This window comes from Mercenaria mercenaria, chromosome 1, assembly GCF_021730395.1.
Source record: "Mercenaria mercenaria strain notata chromosome 1, MADL_Memer_1, whole genome shotgun sequence".
Taxonomy (NCBI): domain Eukaryota; kingdom Metazoa; phylum Mollusca; class Bivalvia; order Venerida; family Veneridae; genus Mercenaria; species Mercenaria mercenaria.
In genome coordinates this window covers 63,304,931-63,322,316 of record NC_069361.1, presented here as the reverse complement: position 1 = coordinate 63,322,316, position 17,386 = coordinate 63,304,931, and the positions used below count along the sequence as shown (strand labels likewise).

The window sequence follows — 17,386 nt, the reverse complement described above, 5'->3', positions numbered from 1 at the left end:
AGGGACACTTTGATGATTTATAAAAAAAAAATGTAAGAAGACGCCGTTGAAAGCCGCTATTGAAAACACAGGAATAGTATTCAGTATTAAAATGCTGTATTACATGTATAAGTTAAAGGTTAAAAGTTTTTTTTTTTTTTTTTTTAATTTCAGCCCACAGGGGGCCCATTTATTATCCCCGTCCATGATGTGATGGGGTCGGGGACCCATCCCGTATCACATCTTACAGACATAATATAAACATAGATATAAGTTAAACAAATATCAGAGCATAGTATATACTTAGTGTAGTAACAATGTTATCAAACTATTCAATACCTAGTTCACAATGATTTATAAATCAGTTTAACTACAATACCTAGTTCACATGTTAATCAATATATTTAATGCCTTGTTCAAAAGGATTAATCTTACAAAATAGTTCTAAAAATTTTCAATCCTAGAAACAGGGGATTTTTTAATAGAGAGAGAGGTATTGTCAAGCAGCTTATTTATCTTTCATAAAACAGACCAAAATGTATGTCATTATGTAATTTTAAGCCAGTCTTATTATTTCTCTTAGTCTATAAGCCTCTCATTAGAGAACAAGAGGTCCCAAACAGAGAAAGAAAAGGAAAAAAGGGCCTCTGCCAAGAAAAAAGAAAGAAAAAAGTACAAAAAGGCCTAAGCGTGAACCAAACTGTCTTACTTCCTTATTCAGTGTCTACAGGGTTCCAAGAAAGAAAAAAAGTTTAAAAGTGGGTATCCCAAGCAACTATATAGTCATTGCATGTAGAATCGAGGATTTTAAGAAACAGTTTAAAAATAAGAGACAAAGTGGAAGTCGGAACCCTGTTTATACTTATACATATATATATAGTATATTGTATTATATTGATGATTTTCCAAGAAAAGACACTCTGCCTGTGGACTGTCCAGAGGGTTACTTATACACACAAAAGACAAAACAAAAGACAAAAAACTCAACTAAGTGTCAGCAAGAGAAAAATCCAAAACTATTTGCCTATAACAGTTGCTCAAAGATATCATTTTCCTTTTATTATCAATGTAAATCAACCTTTAACTTCTTTAAACTGAATTATAAAGGATTGCCATCGGTGCAGAGCCAGGCCGTTCTGCGCCTCAGTGCAGCCTGATCAGGATCTGCACCTCGGGCTGCTAAAATTGCATTTTTATCGTGATGGTACTAAGATTTTGCCATGAACTGCTCTAAAAATCAAGGATGGACCAACCTTATCTAACTTCTGCATGGTAATTGGAGGTTAAACAAAATCAATGTTTAACAGTTGCTGTAAGATAAATTTTACTTATAATACAGTACGTTTATTCTACTAAATTTTTATATTTTTCCCAGTCTGTTTGAAATTTTGTCAAGTTAAGTACTTGAGAGGCCGTATATTTTTCGGTCTGGTAAAACAAAACTATTTGTCTTTTGAACACTTCTAATAATGGTATTTGACCCTTAACTCTATTGTAGTATAAAAACTGCTTGGCTGAAAGAAGGAGCATATTCATTATTCTGTCATATTTATCACTGCCAAATAATATATCTGAGGCACTCAATTCTACTATGTTTGTATTACAACTACTATTTATATATGTCAATAATTGTGACCAGAATTGTTTGATAACATCACATTTCCAAAAAAGATGAATTAAAGTTTCTTGCTCATTTTTACAGAAGCTACATGTCTCATCCTGAGAAATGTTCATTTTTTTCAATAGATGGTTTGTAGCTAATATCCTATGATTAATTCTATACTGCAGCCAGTGGAGTTTAGAGTCTTTGGTAATCCTGAAAACTCTGTCATATTTTATTTCATCAAGCACAATACCTATATTGTTATAAAAATCAGCTTTCCATTTTTGCAGTGATTTTGGAAACTCCTCTTTTGATCTAAAATATTTGTAAATATTTTTACATCCTTTACTGTCTTTTGTAATAATTGACAGACAGGTAGGCATGACTGGATTGCAAGTTTTTCGTATATTATGAACACCCTTACTTTCCGAAAAATGTCTAATTGATGCGATAAGGCCATTATACTCAAGAAAATTTGTTCTAGCATTAAAAGTATTGCAAAATTCTCTATATGTGTAAAACTCATCTTGTGCATTAAGTAGATCACCTATAAAAATAACACCAGCTGTCTGCCATCTTTTATAAAAAACACTAGAGCCTCCAACCTTTATATCTGGATTGTTCCATAAATTTATTAAGGCGTATGCTTTTCCAGTGGTAGGGATTACCTTACACGAGAGAATGTGATAACTATGTATCACATCTTTCCAAAAAGGGTTTAAATCTTGATGTAAAAGTCTTTTGGTAAAATCTGTTCCATTTATGTAAATATATTTTAAAGCAGGACAAATAAATTCTACTAAATTACTAAATTTATTATTCATTGTTAGAAGTCTTCTAAGCCATGTTGCTTTTAAACTATGCATGAAACTTTTCAGGTCAATCATTTTGAGTCCTCCAAATCTATATTCTTGAGAAATTATGTTTCTTTTAACTTTATCATTGCCATTATTCCATAAAAATTTATAAAACATATTTTGTAAAAGAGTAATTTTTTCTTGTGAGGGGTTTGGAATCCCTAATATCAAATGGTTAAGTTTTGCTAAGGCTAGGCTCTTAATAACTACTAGTTTACCTATAGGTGAGATAACTCTTTTTGACCAGCTTGACAGTAAAGTTTTGATTTCTTCAATTTTTTCATTATAGTTTAAATTAACTATCTCATTAAGATTTATGGAAAATTTTACCCCCAATAATGTGAACTCATTACTTCCCCAAGAGAGATTGAACTCAGGGCACATTACCAGTTGACTGTTTCTCCGAGAACCAAAAACCCTATGACTTTTGTTTTATCAGTATTAATATTAAGGCCTGATATCTTTCCATAGAATTTTAAAACTAACATTGTATTAAAAAGGGACTCTTTAGATCCATTAAGTGTAAGACTTGTGTCATCTGCATATTGTGAAATTAAATTTTCTGAAACCATTAATTTTTATTCCTTTTATTTTTGGATTATTCCTTATAAGGATAGCTAAAATTTCTGCACATCTCCTTGACGACAACCTCTCTGCAAGAAGAACCACTCAGACATATGTCCATTAACAATTACACATGATTCAATATTGGTGTAAAAAAGCTTAATCCACCTTCTAATTGTAGGACCAAAATTAAAATATGCTAATACTTCAAACATAAATTTCCATGAAACGGTATCGAAAGCTGCAGCAAAATCAATCAATAATAACAATCCCGGAACATCATATTTTTCAGTATGGAGCAAAATGTCATAAAGTAATCTTATATTTGTAGCCATAAGTCTTCCTGGTATGAATCCAGTTTGGTCTTCATTTATGATATTATTCAAAGTATTTTTTATTCTAAATGCTATTGAGGATGAGGCTAATTTATAAGAGACATTTAAGAGTGATATAGGTCTCCAATTTTTCAGTAAAGTTTTATCTTTATTTCCTTTAGGAATACAAGTTATTACTCCTTGTTTTTGGGTCACTGAGAGTTCTCCTGTTGAAAAGGCATGATTCACAGATCTAACCAGGAACATTCCAATATCATTCCAAAAAAATTTAAAAAAACTCTACAGTAAAGCCGTCATTACCTGGGCTAGTATTATTTTTCATCCTTTTAAGGCTATTTAGCATTTCAGTATATGAAATATCCCCTTCAATTGAGTCTTTTTCATTTTGGGTTAATCTAGGTACTTCTATATTTGTGAAAAGGTCGTTTAATGTTACATCCTCAGTTTCTTTTACTTTATATAACTTTTCATAATGGAGTTTAGTTTCATTTAGAATTTCTTGTTGAGAAATCAGGCATTTACCAGCTTCTGTAGTGAGTGAGCACATAAATTTAGAGATATAGTTTCTGTTTTCAAGATTACAAAAGTAACTAGTGGGTTTTTCTCCTTCCTGAATCCATTTTGCTTTTGAGCGAACAAAGACACCTGCCATTTTTTTCTTTCTTAATTCGACAAGTTCTTGTTTTTTTTTATATCAATATTATTAAAATCTATCATTTGCTGTTTTTCCAATAATTCAATCTCTTTAAGTAATCTGTTCTCTTTGTCCAATTCTTCCTTCTTTTTGTGGGATGAATACAAAATCGTTCTACCTCTTATAGCAGGAAGTAAACATTCAAAAATAATTGGTCATTTATACTAAACTTAATGTCTTGAAGGGGAACTTCATTTATTTCATTATTATATCTATTTGGTATATCAGTAGCATATTGAGATTTAATTTCTCTTATAGTTTTTTTCACTTCATTTACATACACAGAGTCTTTTAATAATGAATTATTAAACTTCCAATATGATACACCCTTTTGGAACTTGCCAAACTCTAACGAGATATAAATTAAAGAGTGATCTGTGCGATAACCTGTCAAAATTTTTGTCCTCTCAATTTCGGTGTACAGTCGATCGGATATAAGAAAAAAATCTAATCTTGCCTTTTTATAGGGTTTCTTCTAAACCATGTATACTCTTTTTTCTCTATATTATTTTCTCTCCAGCAATCAATCAAATTAAAATCTGCCATAATTTTAAGAACTATATTTCGAGCATTGGGGTTATTTAGATTTTTGTAGTTATATGCATCCATATCTGGATTTAAAATCAAGTTAAAATCACCCGAAAGAATGAAGAGACTATTATCTTCATATTTAGACATTTTCTCATATAAACTTTCATAAAATGTTGGACAGTCTCGATTTGGACCATATATATTAATCAGGGTTATTTGTTTATCACAGATTTTACAATTTAAAATCAGCAGATTTCCATCATTATCTTTTTCTATAACCAGTAATTTAGATTCAAAAGTGTTATTCACAAAGATAACCACACCTCTAGATTGACTATTATAACAGCTAAAATAACTCTCATATCCCCATTGTAATCTTATGTACTTTTCCTCTGCTTGAGTGCAATGTGTATCCTGGAGCATACATATATCATACTTTTTACTTTTTAACAAATTAATAACATCTTTCCTTTTACCTTTGTCGCCCAAACCTTGTACATTCATTTAAATAAACGAAATAATATTAGATTTATTCATTTGCATTTTTTATAAAGACAATGTCTCAAGCAACATTTTACTAACATTTGTCTATGAGCAACTGAATGGCTGAAATGAAAGAAACTTTGCTGTTGAAAACAAAAAACCCCTAACCAGTCCACCAACAGAATGGTATAATTTGATGTGTAGACTTTCCATTCAAGAAAAAGCAAAAAGAAATATCTGTTGAAGAGATAGTGGAGCTTAACTTACATGACAGGTACAATGAACCCATTCATATTTTATTATTTGTTTTTTTTTTTAATACATATCAAAATTTAATAAGAAAAAAAAAATAACAAAGTTTACAAGTATAGGTTCTAAAACTACAGTTGGATTGGTCCCCTCTTTAAACTGAACAAGGCGTTAACAGTTTGAGATGAGGATCATGTATTCAATATAACATAATAAGATAGTTCAAGGAAAAACTAGAAATGAACTATAACTTCTATAAAGCATACCTTGGAACTTCTTCAAAATGTCTTTTTACATACAGTTTACAAGCAGCAGCCATGAAAAATTTCCTTCTAGAGCTTGACATAATCTTTCTACCATGGACATAGGCCTACATCTGAAACAGCAAAATTTACCACAAAGGACCGCATTCTTTGACATAAATAGAGATTTGACATAAGTAGAGTGTAGTAGTAATAAAACATGGAAAAATATAATGATTGTATTAAGTCTTAAGGGCTGCCGCATGTAGAAGCCCTCACATCTGGCTAAAGAAGCTAAAGTTGCCAAACAGGCTAAAAAGGCCAACCATTCTTAACAGTACTGTATATCACTTGCATATATATAAAGGTTAAAAGTTGATTAAGAAGAACACATTCATTTCAGGTTAGATCATCAGTAATTCAAGGCTCCTCCTGAACTCGTTAAGAGCAGCACTGGATTTTACGTGATGTGGTAGATTGTTCCAGAGTCTAATAGTTCTGGGAAAAAAATGAATTCATGTATGATGTGATATTGTGTGCGAGACGGAAGGGAATATGAAAGTTAAGGTTCCAAGATTTTAGTAGGTACTGGTGATCTACAAAAACATTACAGTGATGGATTTATATAACATTACTAGGGATGGGAAATTTCTCCTTGTTTGTAAAGTTTGCCATTTTGGAACGTACAGTTAGCATTTCTGTTACGAAGATTTTAATAATACAACACAATTTCAGCTTTTTTTTGTTTCATAGGAAAACAAATCAGGCCGTGTTTGAGTCAGCGATAAATCACTGTTTGAGATATATTTTTTCGTCAATAAGTTAGTCAAAAATTATTGCTACACTTATTCCAATTTATTCCACTTGCAATCAAGTCTCAGAATAATACGAGCTTGTTTTAATACGATCTAGATCTACGATTATTTACAATGATTAGATATATAGCTACAGAAATTCTTTATTTATCACAGGCCCTTATAGGACTGTCCTGCTCCAAAATTCATATTGTCTCCGCAAGGTGCATGTAAAATTTGCGCAGCTATAAATTACATGTAGGTGGATATGCAGGTAGACTTGTAGCATTTTTGTCTACGCCAGGCGTAATCCAGAAAAAGAAAATCGAAAGCATCAATAACTAATGGTTACAGTTAGGCCTATCGTTCGCGTGGTACTTTTTTGTAGATATTTGACTTCTTACTTGTAGTACAGCCACTTGGGGGTTTTCCTTGATTTGATCTAAGTCACTTTGGCGCTCATGTCGAAGAAAGTAGGAAGCTTTTTAAAACTAATTTTTACATCTATAATTTTATATGCACTAGTAACTAAAGAATTTAGTTTCTATAAAAAATATTTACGCCTTCTTAAAATGTATTTCTGGTAACGATTTCGTCTTACATTTTGACATGTAGCAGATTAACACAGTGCAATAGTTCTCGTCTAAAATTCATATCGGATACTTTTCAAGTATGATGTGGTTAGAGGTCTAGTAACCTACAGTTTTAGTGACATAGTTATTCAAGGATGGCTCATGTGTTTTACAACTTATTTCCAGTGGGGGTCCTTTTGATAACATGTAGTGTCAGGGATAAAAACTTAAATATATGTTTAAAAATGAAATTATGATTAAATACTGAACTATAGGAGAGATCGCCGTGACATCACGCGTTAACATCTGTTTATCTGGTGGTTGGCAAAAAAAATGATTTTAACACCGTTTGCGTATTGAATCAGAATTTTTAATTTTTAAAAACTTTTTTGCTCATTTATGGATTTTCAAAATTCAAAAAGATTTGAAATACTAACAATCTTCATATTTTTGTATTCAAATATCTTTTTTCAATCAATAACCGTTTTAAATGACATATAATTTTAAAAGCGGCGTAGTGATTTTCACAACCTTTAGACAGTGTAAGTTAAGCGTTCATAATTAATCCATTTTATTTCGAAATAACAATTAAAAGTAATCAATAAATTGCTTGTTTTATAATCTTTCCATTGATCAAAAAATTATTTATGTAATTTGTGTTTTAAGAAAGTTTAGACCGTTAGAAAAACATCACTGTTTACAAAAAAACATGGACAGTCGGCTTCTGCCCACCCGATCACTGTCTTATCAGTTCTAAAAATAGAATTTGTATACAAACACGATCTCTCCTATATCTAAACTAGCTAAATTTGAAACATATTGTAGAATCATGATCCTATAAACTTCAGAGAAATTCAGACCTCACAGAAATACCTGGCTTTACATGCATTGTCTCAAACCGAGTTCTGCTTGACAATGTAATAAATATTAATTGAGGGCTAACTATAAGCTTCTTTTGCAATGTTAAGGACTGAGTGATGTTCTCCCGCAAACACACATTTAACTTTAAGCATTAATTCAGTTTTGAAATATCTGAAATCAGTTTACAGATGTAGGTATTATCATGTATATAAAGTAAAGAACTTTACTTCAGTGTTCATAGAAGCATGTTAGGTTGTTACCACACTGAATGTATTTATTAGAATTTGCAATGTAATTGTAATTTAATTAATTACATTGCTAAATTTCATGTAATGGTGATTGTTATTTAATTGGATATTTCACAATGTAATTGTCATAACTGTAATTTAATTAATTACATTTTAAATTAATTGACCCAGGTCTGCTTTTGCTACATCTCTCGTATTTCTAAATGGATGTGATTCAAACTTATAATAATTGTTCAACATCAGGCCCACATCCAGGGCCCTGTGCCCCCCCCCCCCCTCCCCAGTTGGTTGAGAAGTGATCTATACTCATCATCAAAGATGCACCCTACTATTTTGGCAAAGGAATAATTTTTTCTCAAAATTTAGACCCAGAAACGCACCAGAGGCCACCATTCCAAATAATTTTTCATACCTGTATTTTTAAAATTTTCCAAGTGGAAAGCCCCCTGACCCCCCAATCAAGAGGGGAGTAATGTACGGTACCCCTCCATTATATCAAACTTTTGACCTAAAAATGTGCCAGAGGCCACCATTTCATGGCTGTATTTCAAAAATTTCTAGGGGGAGAGCCCCCTGACCCCCCAGATATGAGGGGAGTACACCAGGGCTTGAGCTAGGGAGCGACTTGAGCGAAATAGTCGCTTTGTAGCTCCCCACTTCGCTCTAATTTAACATCAAAGCGAAATTCAAGTCGCCCGATTTTTGTATCCACACACCTCCAATTATCCGCTATCAGCCTGTTGACACTTGACAGGAATACACGAAAGCATAATTTAAGCTCCGCCTACTTCAGATTATGGAGAAGTGCAAATGTGACACTTGTTTTGTAAACTGACTGTTGATAAACAAAGCAGAAGGGATTTATATTACATAAGCTTACACATTCTTTTTTGACCTTTAGAAAGTATCTTACCGTGACTGGCTCGAGTAATTTCCTTAAATCCACTTAATTTTACTGGTATTTTTCAAAACCCAAACTTTAGAAATATAATATTATCACTGACACTTTCTGTTAATAAAATAACGTAACTGAAATTTACGCAAATTTTTGACACCTGCCATCAGAAACTGGCTTAAACCTGTTTGACAACTGTTTCTTTTAATGTGTGCCGACACCAGCATATCAAAGAGACACCAGCAGATCAAAGGCGACGTGTATTCTGTGTGATGTCATAGTGATGTCACTGCTATTGACATGTATTTAATTCATACACTTGTTATTTAAAGTGACTGACTCTGAGTGCAGCAACAGTTACTGGGAGCTTGATTTATTTTTTGCTGATATGGAATTAACTTTTTTTAATTGTATTCATATTCAAAGGGTTTTCTTGGTTTGGGCAATCATTGCAAGAGTGAAAACAAACTTGAATTTGCAGTTTAAGCACATTAGATTCACAAGGTTTAAAATGATAAGAAAATAGAATCACTGACATTTTCAGTGAATTTGTTATTTACTTTAAATTAATAAACAAAGACAGGAAATAATAAAAATAGTAACTTATATTAAGCATAATTAGTTCCTTTTTCAACTTGCATGTCATGGTGCTAAAATCTCGTCACTTCTCCCTAAAATCTCGTCACTTCTCCCTAAAACCTCTCCACTTCTCCCTAATCTTAGCTGAGGGAGAAGTGACTTCTCTCTAAAATCTTAGCCTAGCTTAAGCCCTGGTACACCCACAAATAAATGCACCTAAGGACACCATTTCATACCTGTATTTCAAAAAAATCCAGGGGGAATACCCCCCCCCCCCCCCCCCCCCCCCCCCTCTTTGAATCCCCAAACATGGGCAAAGGCACCCCTTCTAATACCTTGCTATGCGCCTCGGCCTCGCCCCTCATCATCACCCATATCTCATAGGACACAAGGTCCATAACTCTAGTACAAGGTTTTCTTGCATTAAGCTCCCTCTTTACTTAGAATTTCAGGTTAAAGTTCTAATGCATTTTCATTCTGTCTCTGTTATTATCGAATGATTTTTGATTCAAACTTAGAATAACTTTTCCTCATCAGTACACATCATTTGACACAAAAACACTCTGACACTAATTTTGATGAACTTTCAGTATATACCTGTTTTTCTGAATGAATTTGATTCAAACTTTAAATAGTTCTTCCACATCATCACCCATTGCATTCATTGTTCTTGCTAAGTAAGATTACTAAGATTTGACTCAAACATATGCTGTACTGATACATAGCAACAACCAAACTCTAGTTTCCTCAGGTATCCCCTTTTTCAACACTGAGACATAAAGTTTAGACAGTATTATTATATAATTCCCTGTATTTTCAGGACTGTTTTTACTTCAAAGATGTGTGAAGGATATATGGAGCATACATGTATATATAACAGTCTATGTATCATCAGCAGCTGCTTCTTATTATGGAGATGAAAGATATTGCAGCGTATGACTGTGTTTAAAGTTGAAATTAAAGTATTAATTCAGATGTGATTTTTGCATTTAGTGAATTTCATAAATTCTTATGTGAAAAAAAAAGACAGTAAATGAAAGTGTTGAGGAAAGTGCATTACTTGCACAGGTCTAATTTATTTGCGCTGTAGATTGGCGACTTTTCTTGCAATTTATACCTACCACTTGTATGTCTGACTACCAATGTTGTCAGTGAGGTCATGCCAACATGTTTCATCAAGTATTGGGGTGTTAAACAATTACGTGTCAAGCGGTAGGATGTTTAAAGCAAGTTGGCAGGAAGTGATAGGATTATAATTCTAGTAAGCATCAAGTTGCAGCACGTTCACATAAGTTAGAATCAAGTACTAAGACAATAAGACAAGTTAGCATGAAACGTTAGGTTGTTAACACAAGTAAGAATCATGTGGAAGGACAGTAACACAAGTTCACATTAATTGGTAGGTTGTGAACACAAGCTAGATGATAAAGCAAGTTATCATCAGTTGGTCAGCTTGAGTTAGCACCAAGTGGTAAGACGATAACACAAGTAATTTGTAAGTGGTAGGACGATAACACAACTTTGAATAAGTAAGCATCAAGTTGAAGTGGAAAGACATTAATACAAGTTAGCATCATGTGATAAGAAAATAACTGAAGCTAGCATCAAGTGGTAAGTCAGTATACAAGTTAGCATCAAGTGGTAAGACTTAGCATCAAGTGGTGGAATGATAACACAAGTAAACATGAGTTTTCATCTATTGGCAGGACAATAATACAAGTTGACATCAAGTGGTAGGATGATAACACTGTCACAAGTTAGCATCAAATGATAGGACGGTAACATTAGTAAGCATCTTATAGTTGGACAATAACACAAGTGCTTATCAAGGGGAAGGACGATATCAGAAGTTTGCATCTAGTTGTAGTACGATATCAAAGTTTGAATCTAGTGGTAGTACGATAACACAAGTTGGCATCTAGTGGTAGTACGATAACACAAGTTGGCATCTAGTGGTAGTACGATATCACAAGTTTGCATCTAGTGGTTCTATGATGACACAAGTTTGCATCTAGTGATAGTACGATAACACAAGTTGGCATCAAGATGATAACAAGTGGTTGTCTTTAAGTGGAAGGAATATAACTTATCATCATGATTGAAAAGACAATCATAAATGGATATCTAGAGCAATAATCTTCAGATGAACATAGAGTTGCAGAAAATACTTTGAACCTTTATCCAACAGAATACAAAAATGTTTGAAAATAAAATCTGGCAACATTATTGGTTAAGAAAACAGTTGGAAGGAAACGATGCTGTGTTACTCTGAAATGCTATTTTCTAAGATAGAAAACACAATTTAGAATGGCATAGGTGTATATTTTATAGAAACTTAGTTGTTGTTTATTGTGCAATATTAGAATACTATTCATGTGTTCATGTCAGCTTTTGGCTCATACATGAGGTGCTGGTAGTTTTACATGAATGAACAAATTATTTTTGAATGACTGGCGATTAACACAGTTACTGATAGAAAACTTCATTTATAATTACGTTTATAGTCTTTCGTGCAGCTAGCTTGCCATTATGTTTCTGTTCTGCAGTGATGATTACCTTTAAGAAAATTTGTATTTGCTTGACTTGTTTATGGTTTTACTGAAGATACCTATTGTTCATCTTGATTTTATTTCAAATATTTTTTTTATAGAACTGTTGTTTTCTCATATTCAAATTATCATTATATTCCAAAATACATTCCTTATATTAACTGTAGTCTTTCATGTTGTGTTCAGATGTATATGTATTTAATTTTTACTGTAAAACTAAAAGGTGGCAGGCCATTTTATATTTTATAAGTTATTCTTTGTTAACTCGTTACAAGTGATGAGAATTCTGTGGTCTTATGAAGCAGATATTAAGCATTCTTATTAAAAATACTACATTCCAATACAGTTTTCATTCCACATTTTATCATTTTAACAAAAAGTTTTTGAAAGAAATTATATTTGCATTTAAGAATGTAATTTTTCTTTTATGTTTTTTATTGTGTTTAGTGTCATTTTTTACAATTTGCAGCAGACAAGATGGAAGCCATAGTCAGTATGAAAAATAACTGCTCTTGTCAACTAAAATGTTGTTTCCAGCATGCTATTGTGTTTACAAATCACCATTTTAGATTGTCTGTTGCTTTAATGATGTTGTTATGCTTTATTATGCCATTTCTTGCCATAAATTTACCATTTTCTAAACTGTATGAGAAATACCACACTCAGTCAGAAACCTTGGAACTTGCCAAGAAATTGAATTCAGTACGCATTTCAAAAGCTTTGAAATATTTTAATGAATCCGATTCAAAGAAATCACTTTTGTTCTATAACAAACGCTCAGAGCAGGCACCAGAAGTTGTTGTGTGCATTGTTACAGTCAGTCGGAATAGTCAGCACCATGAAACGGGTTATCTTCTTCAGACATCTTCAGTCATTGATAGTATCATAAAATCTGACACACACTTTAAAGATACACTTTTATTCATCTGTAACGTCGACAGAAATCCGCTTGGTCATTCGGATGCTATGTTTGTTCAGCGTTACTTCCCTTATGTACAGAAACATGGGACGAACAGTTTTGGTAGGACCTATTACATCCATGAATTTACCTCGAAAAATACAGATCCATCTCGAAAAAATGAATTTGAAGATTACATTTTTTGCATGAATGTTTCCAAATCATTTGGTTCAGCATATGTACTGATGTTGGAGGACGATGTTGTACCGTATAAAAATGTGTTTGACGTTTTACATTATTCAGTAAAACAACATAATTTACAACACTTTGACCATTTAGATAAGAAGGTAGTTCCAGGGAGGGAATTTGCATTTTTGAAACTGTATTATCCAGAAAGGTGGCAGGGTTATGCTAATGAAGTTGACCGTATACTTGAACTTATTAGTGTAGGTGTACTCGGAGGTGCAGTCTTGCTCATTGTCGCTTCTCTATGTGCCTCAAACTCTGGCCTTACCTATTCCTTTAAATTGTTCTATTTTATATTTGGTTCTGTATTGACAATGATGTCTGTCTTGATAATTGGTAGACATAATGTTATGGCCTTACGCAGAATTTCACCACAATTATTTGTATTTAAGCCGACACCCGGATGTTGTACGCCTGCAATGTTTTATTCGTCTCATGTATTGTTTGATTTAATGCAGTATCTCATGACTCATTCAGACAAGAACAAAGATCTTGCGATCAATGATTTTATTAAACTGAACAACATTCCCGGATATATATTAGAACCAAATTTATTTCGACATGTAGGAATGTATACCTCTTTAAAAGATGCATATAAGTCACCAGGAGAATTCATTTTTGACATGCGCTGACAGTCATTTTTATACGCCCGTTTGAAAAACTGGACATTATGGGAACGCCCCTGGCGGGCGGTTGGCCAGGCAGGCAGCGTCCACAGACTTTGTCTGGAGCATATCTTCTTCATGCATGGAAGGATTTTGATGAAACTTGGCACAATAGTTCACCATCATGAGACGGAGAGTCATTTGCAAGAACCAGGTCCCTAGGTCAAAGGTCAAGGTCACACTTAGAGGTCAAAGGTCAAATTCAAGAATGACTGTCCGGTGCATATCTTCTTCATGCATGGAGGGATTTTGATGTAACTTGGCATAATTGTTCACCATCATGAGACTGAGTGTTGTGCACAAGAACCAGGTCCTAGGTCTAAGGTCAAGGTCACACTTAGAGGTCAAAGGATACAAAAATGAAAACTTTGTCTGGAGCATTTCTTCTTCATGCATGGAGGGATTTTGATATAACTTGGCACACATGTTCACCACCAGGAGATTGAGTGTCATGCACAAGAACCAGGTCCCTAGGTCTAAGGTCAAGGTCACTGAGGGCAAAGGTCAGATACAAGAATGACTTTGTCCGGAGCATTTCTTCTTCATGCATGGAGGGATTTTGATGTAATTTGGCACAATTGTACACCATCATGAGTGTCATGCGCAGGTCCCTTCTTTAGAATTACTTCCCTTTGTAATTACTATAAATGGCTTATATTGTAACTTTTTCATTACTAGTCGTAGGGAAAAATTGAGACCCCTTTTCTGTAGTATAACATGCATGTTACATCCAATTTTGAGGTGTATTTTGAACTATCTCTACCTGGTAAGGAGTTTTATGTGGACTTAAAAATATTTTTTTTGATTTTTGTGCCCCACATGAGTGGTGGGGGCATATAGATTTGGTCTTGTCTGTCTGCCCATCTGAAGTTTGTGACGCTCCTAGCTCAAAAAGTTTTTGATATAGATTGATGTAACCTTGCATGAGTCTTTTTCATGATATGAACTTGCGCACCTCCTATTTTTCGTCTAGCTCCGCCCCCTATTTCTAGAGTAATGGCCCCTGAAATAGTCAAAAATGCATATTTTCACCTTGTGACACGCCTAGCTCAAAACGTATTTGATACAGATTCATGAAACCTTACATGAGTCTTAATCATGATATGAACTTGGGCACCTCCTATTTTTTATGTGGGTCCGCCCCCTATTTCCAGAGTTATGGCCCCTGAAATAGTCAAAAATGCACATTTTCACCTTGTGACATGCCTAGCTCAAAAAGCATTTAATATAGATTTATAAAACCTTGCATGAGTCTTTATCATGATATGAACTTGTGCACCTCCTATTTTTCATCTGGGTCCGCCCCCTATTTCCAGAGTTATGGCCCCTGAAATAGTAAAAAATGCACATTTTCACCTTGTGATGCGCCTAACTCAAAAAGTATTATATATAAATTGATTAAACCTTGCATGAGTCTTAATCATGATATGAAATTGTGCACCTCCTATTTTTTGTCTGCCTCCGCCCCCTATTTTCAGAGTTATGGCCCCTGAAATAGTAAAAAAAGCACTTTTTCACCTTGTGACACACCTAGCTCAAAAGGTGTATGATATGAATGAATGAAAACTTGCATGAGTCTTTATCACGATATAAACTTGCACACCTCTTATTTTTTGGCAGGCTCCACCCCCTGTTTTTAAAGTTATGTCCCGTGAAATAGTAAAAAATGCACATTTTCACCTAAATGTGCCTAGCTCAAAAAGTATTTGATGTAAATTCATGAAACATTGCTTGACTCTTTATCATGATGTGACCTTGCACTCTTGGCATTCTTCTTGAGAATCTTAGCACTTATCACAGAGTTATGGCCCTTGAAATAGCCGAAATAGTGGATTTTTTGTTTGTGATGCTCATAGCTCAAAAAGTATATGGCCTAGAATAATGAATCCTTTTCATAAAATGTTTGTTGAGGCTATACCCGATTAAGACTGCAAACATTTGAATTTTTTCCCCTTATTTGTGACAAATGTATCAGCGGGGGGCACACCCTGTGTCCTACAGACACATTCTAGTTTTTTTTGTTTTGTTTTTAGCTCATCTGATTTTTTGAAAAAAAATGATGAGTTATTGTCATCCCCTTGAGGGTTGTCGGCGTTCGGCGTCGGCGTTGCCTGGTTAAGTTTTATGTTTAGGTCAGCTTTTCTCCTAAACATCAAAGCTATTGCTTTGAAACTTGGAATACTTGTTCCCATCATAACTGACCCTGTATAAACAAGAAAAATAACTCCATCTTGGGTTTTTGCAAGATTTATGGCCCCTTTTTTTTACTTAGAAAATATCAGATTTCTTGGTTTAAGTTTTTGTTTAGGTCAACTTTTCTCCTAAACTATCAAAGCTATTGCTTTGAAACTTGGAATACTTGTTCACATCTAAGCAGACCCTGTCCCTCAAGAAACATAACTCCATCTTGCTTTTTGCAGATTTATTGCCCTTTTGGACTTTGAATCAGTTTTCTTGGTTAGTTTTATGTTTAGGTCAGCTTTTATCCTAACTATCAAAGCTATTGCTTTAAAACTTGCAACACTTGTTCACCATCATAAGTTGACGCTGTATAGCAAGAAAAAATAACTCCGTCCTGCTTTTTTGCAAGATTTATGGCCCCTTTTGGACTTAGAAAAAATCAGATTTTTTTGGTTAATTTTTATGTTTAGGTCAACTTTTCTCTTAAACTATCAAAGCTATTGCTTTGAAACTTGCAACACTTGTTCACCATCATAAGCTGACCCTGTACAGCAAGCAACATAACTCCATCCTGCTTTTTGCAATAATTATGCCCCTTTTGGACTTAGAAATATCTTTTCTTGGTTGAGTATTATGTTTAAGTCAACTTTTCTCATAAACTATCAAAGTATTGCTTTAAAACTTGCAACAGTTTTTCACCATCATAAGTGGACACTGTACATCAAGAAACATAACTCTATCCTGCTTTTGCAAGAATGATGGCCCTTTTTAGACTTTGAAAATCATGGGTAGGACAATATTTCTATTAACAAAAAAAAATCAGATGAGCGTCAGCACCCGCAAGGCGGTGCTCTTGTTTAAAGATTAACTTCCCTTAGTTGTTACTATAAATAACTTTTTTAAAATTGACCGTAGGGAAAAACCAAGACCACTTTTCTGTGGTACATCATAGATGTTACTTTCAAATTTTAGGTGTATTTTAAGGTATCTCTACCTGGTAATGTTTTTTTTTTGCGGACTTAGAAAAACAAAAGAATTACAATAATTACTACACAACCACAGAATTAAAATTCCATTTGCAAATACTGGTACTAGTGTAAAGAAATTTGTAATAGCAGGCGTATATTTTGACATTCTGGCACTCTTTTTGTTGTATCGATATTGAATATGTTAATATAATATGTGATAGTTCAGATCATTTGTATACAGAAAGCATGTTTTCACTTGAATATAAAATCAATTAGGCTTTCCATTTGTGGTGATTTTATGACATGACTACTGTCATATATATTTTCAATTTTAAATGTTTTTGTTTTACATAAGCAGAGTATATTTACACACATCATGTGTCTGGATAAAGC

The 17,386-nt window shown here is 33.5% G+C and overlaps 1 protein-coding gene across 1 annotated transcript; it reads left to right on the top strand.

Moving 5' to 3' along the window:
- The first annotated feature begins 6,767 nt into the window (after positions 1 to 6,767).
- LOC123536024 (post-GPI attachment to proteins factor 4-like) lies at positions 6,768 to 15,985 on the top strand. The gene is made up of 2 exons (XM_053549311.1): positions 6,768 to 6,804; positions 10,307 to 15,985. Exon 2 carries the CDS (start codon positions 12,513 to 12,515, stop codon positions 13,809 to 13,811), a length of 1,299 nt encoding a protein of 432 aa, XP_053405286.1. The 5' UTR covers positions 6,768 to 6,804; positions 10,307 to 12,512; the 3' UTR covers positions 13,812 to 15,985.
- The last annotated feature ends 1,401 nt before the right edge of the window (positions 15,986 to 17,386 follow it).

Excerpts from the sequence above, each read along its gene's own strand:
- LOC123536024 (XM_053549311.1), top strand. The coding sequence starts at position 12,513 with ATGGAAGCCATAGTCAGTATGAAAAATAACTGCTCTTGTCAACTAAAA.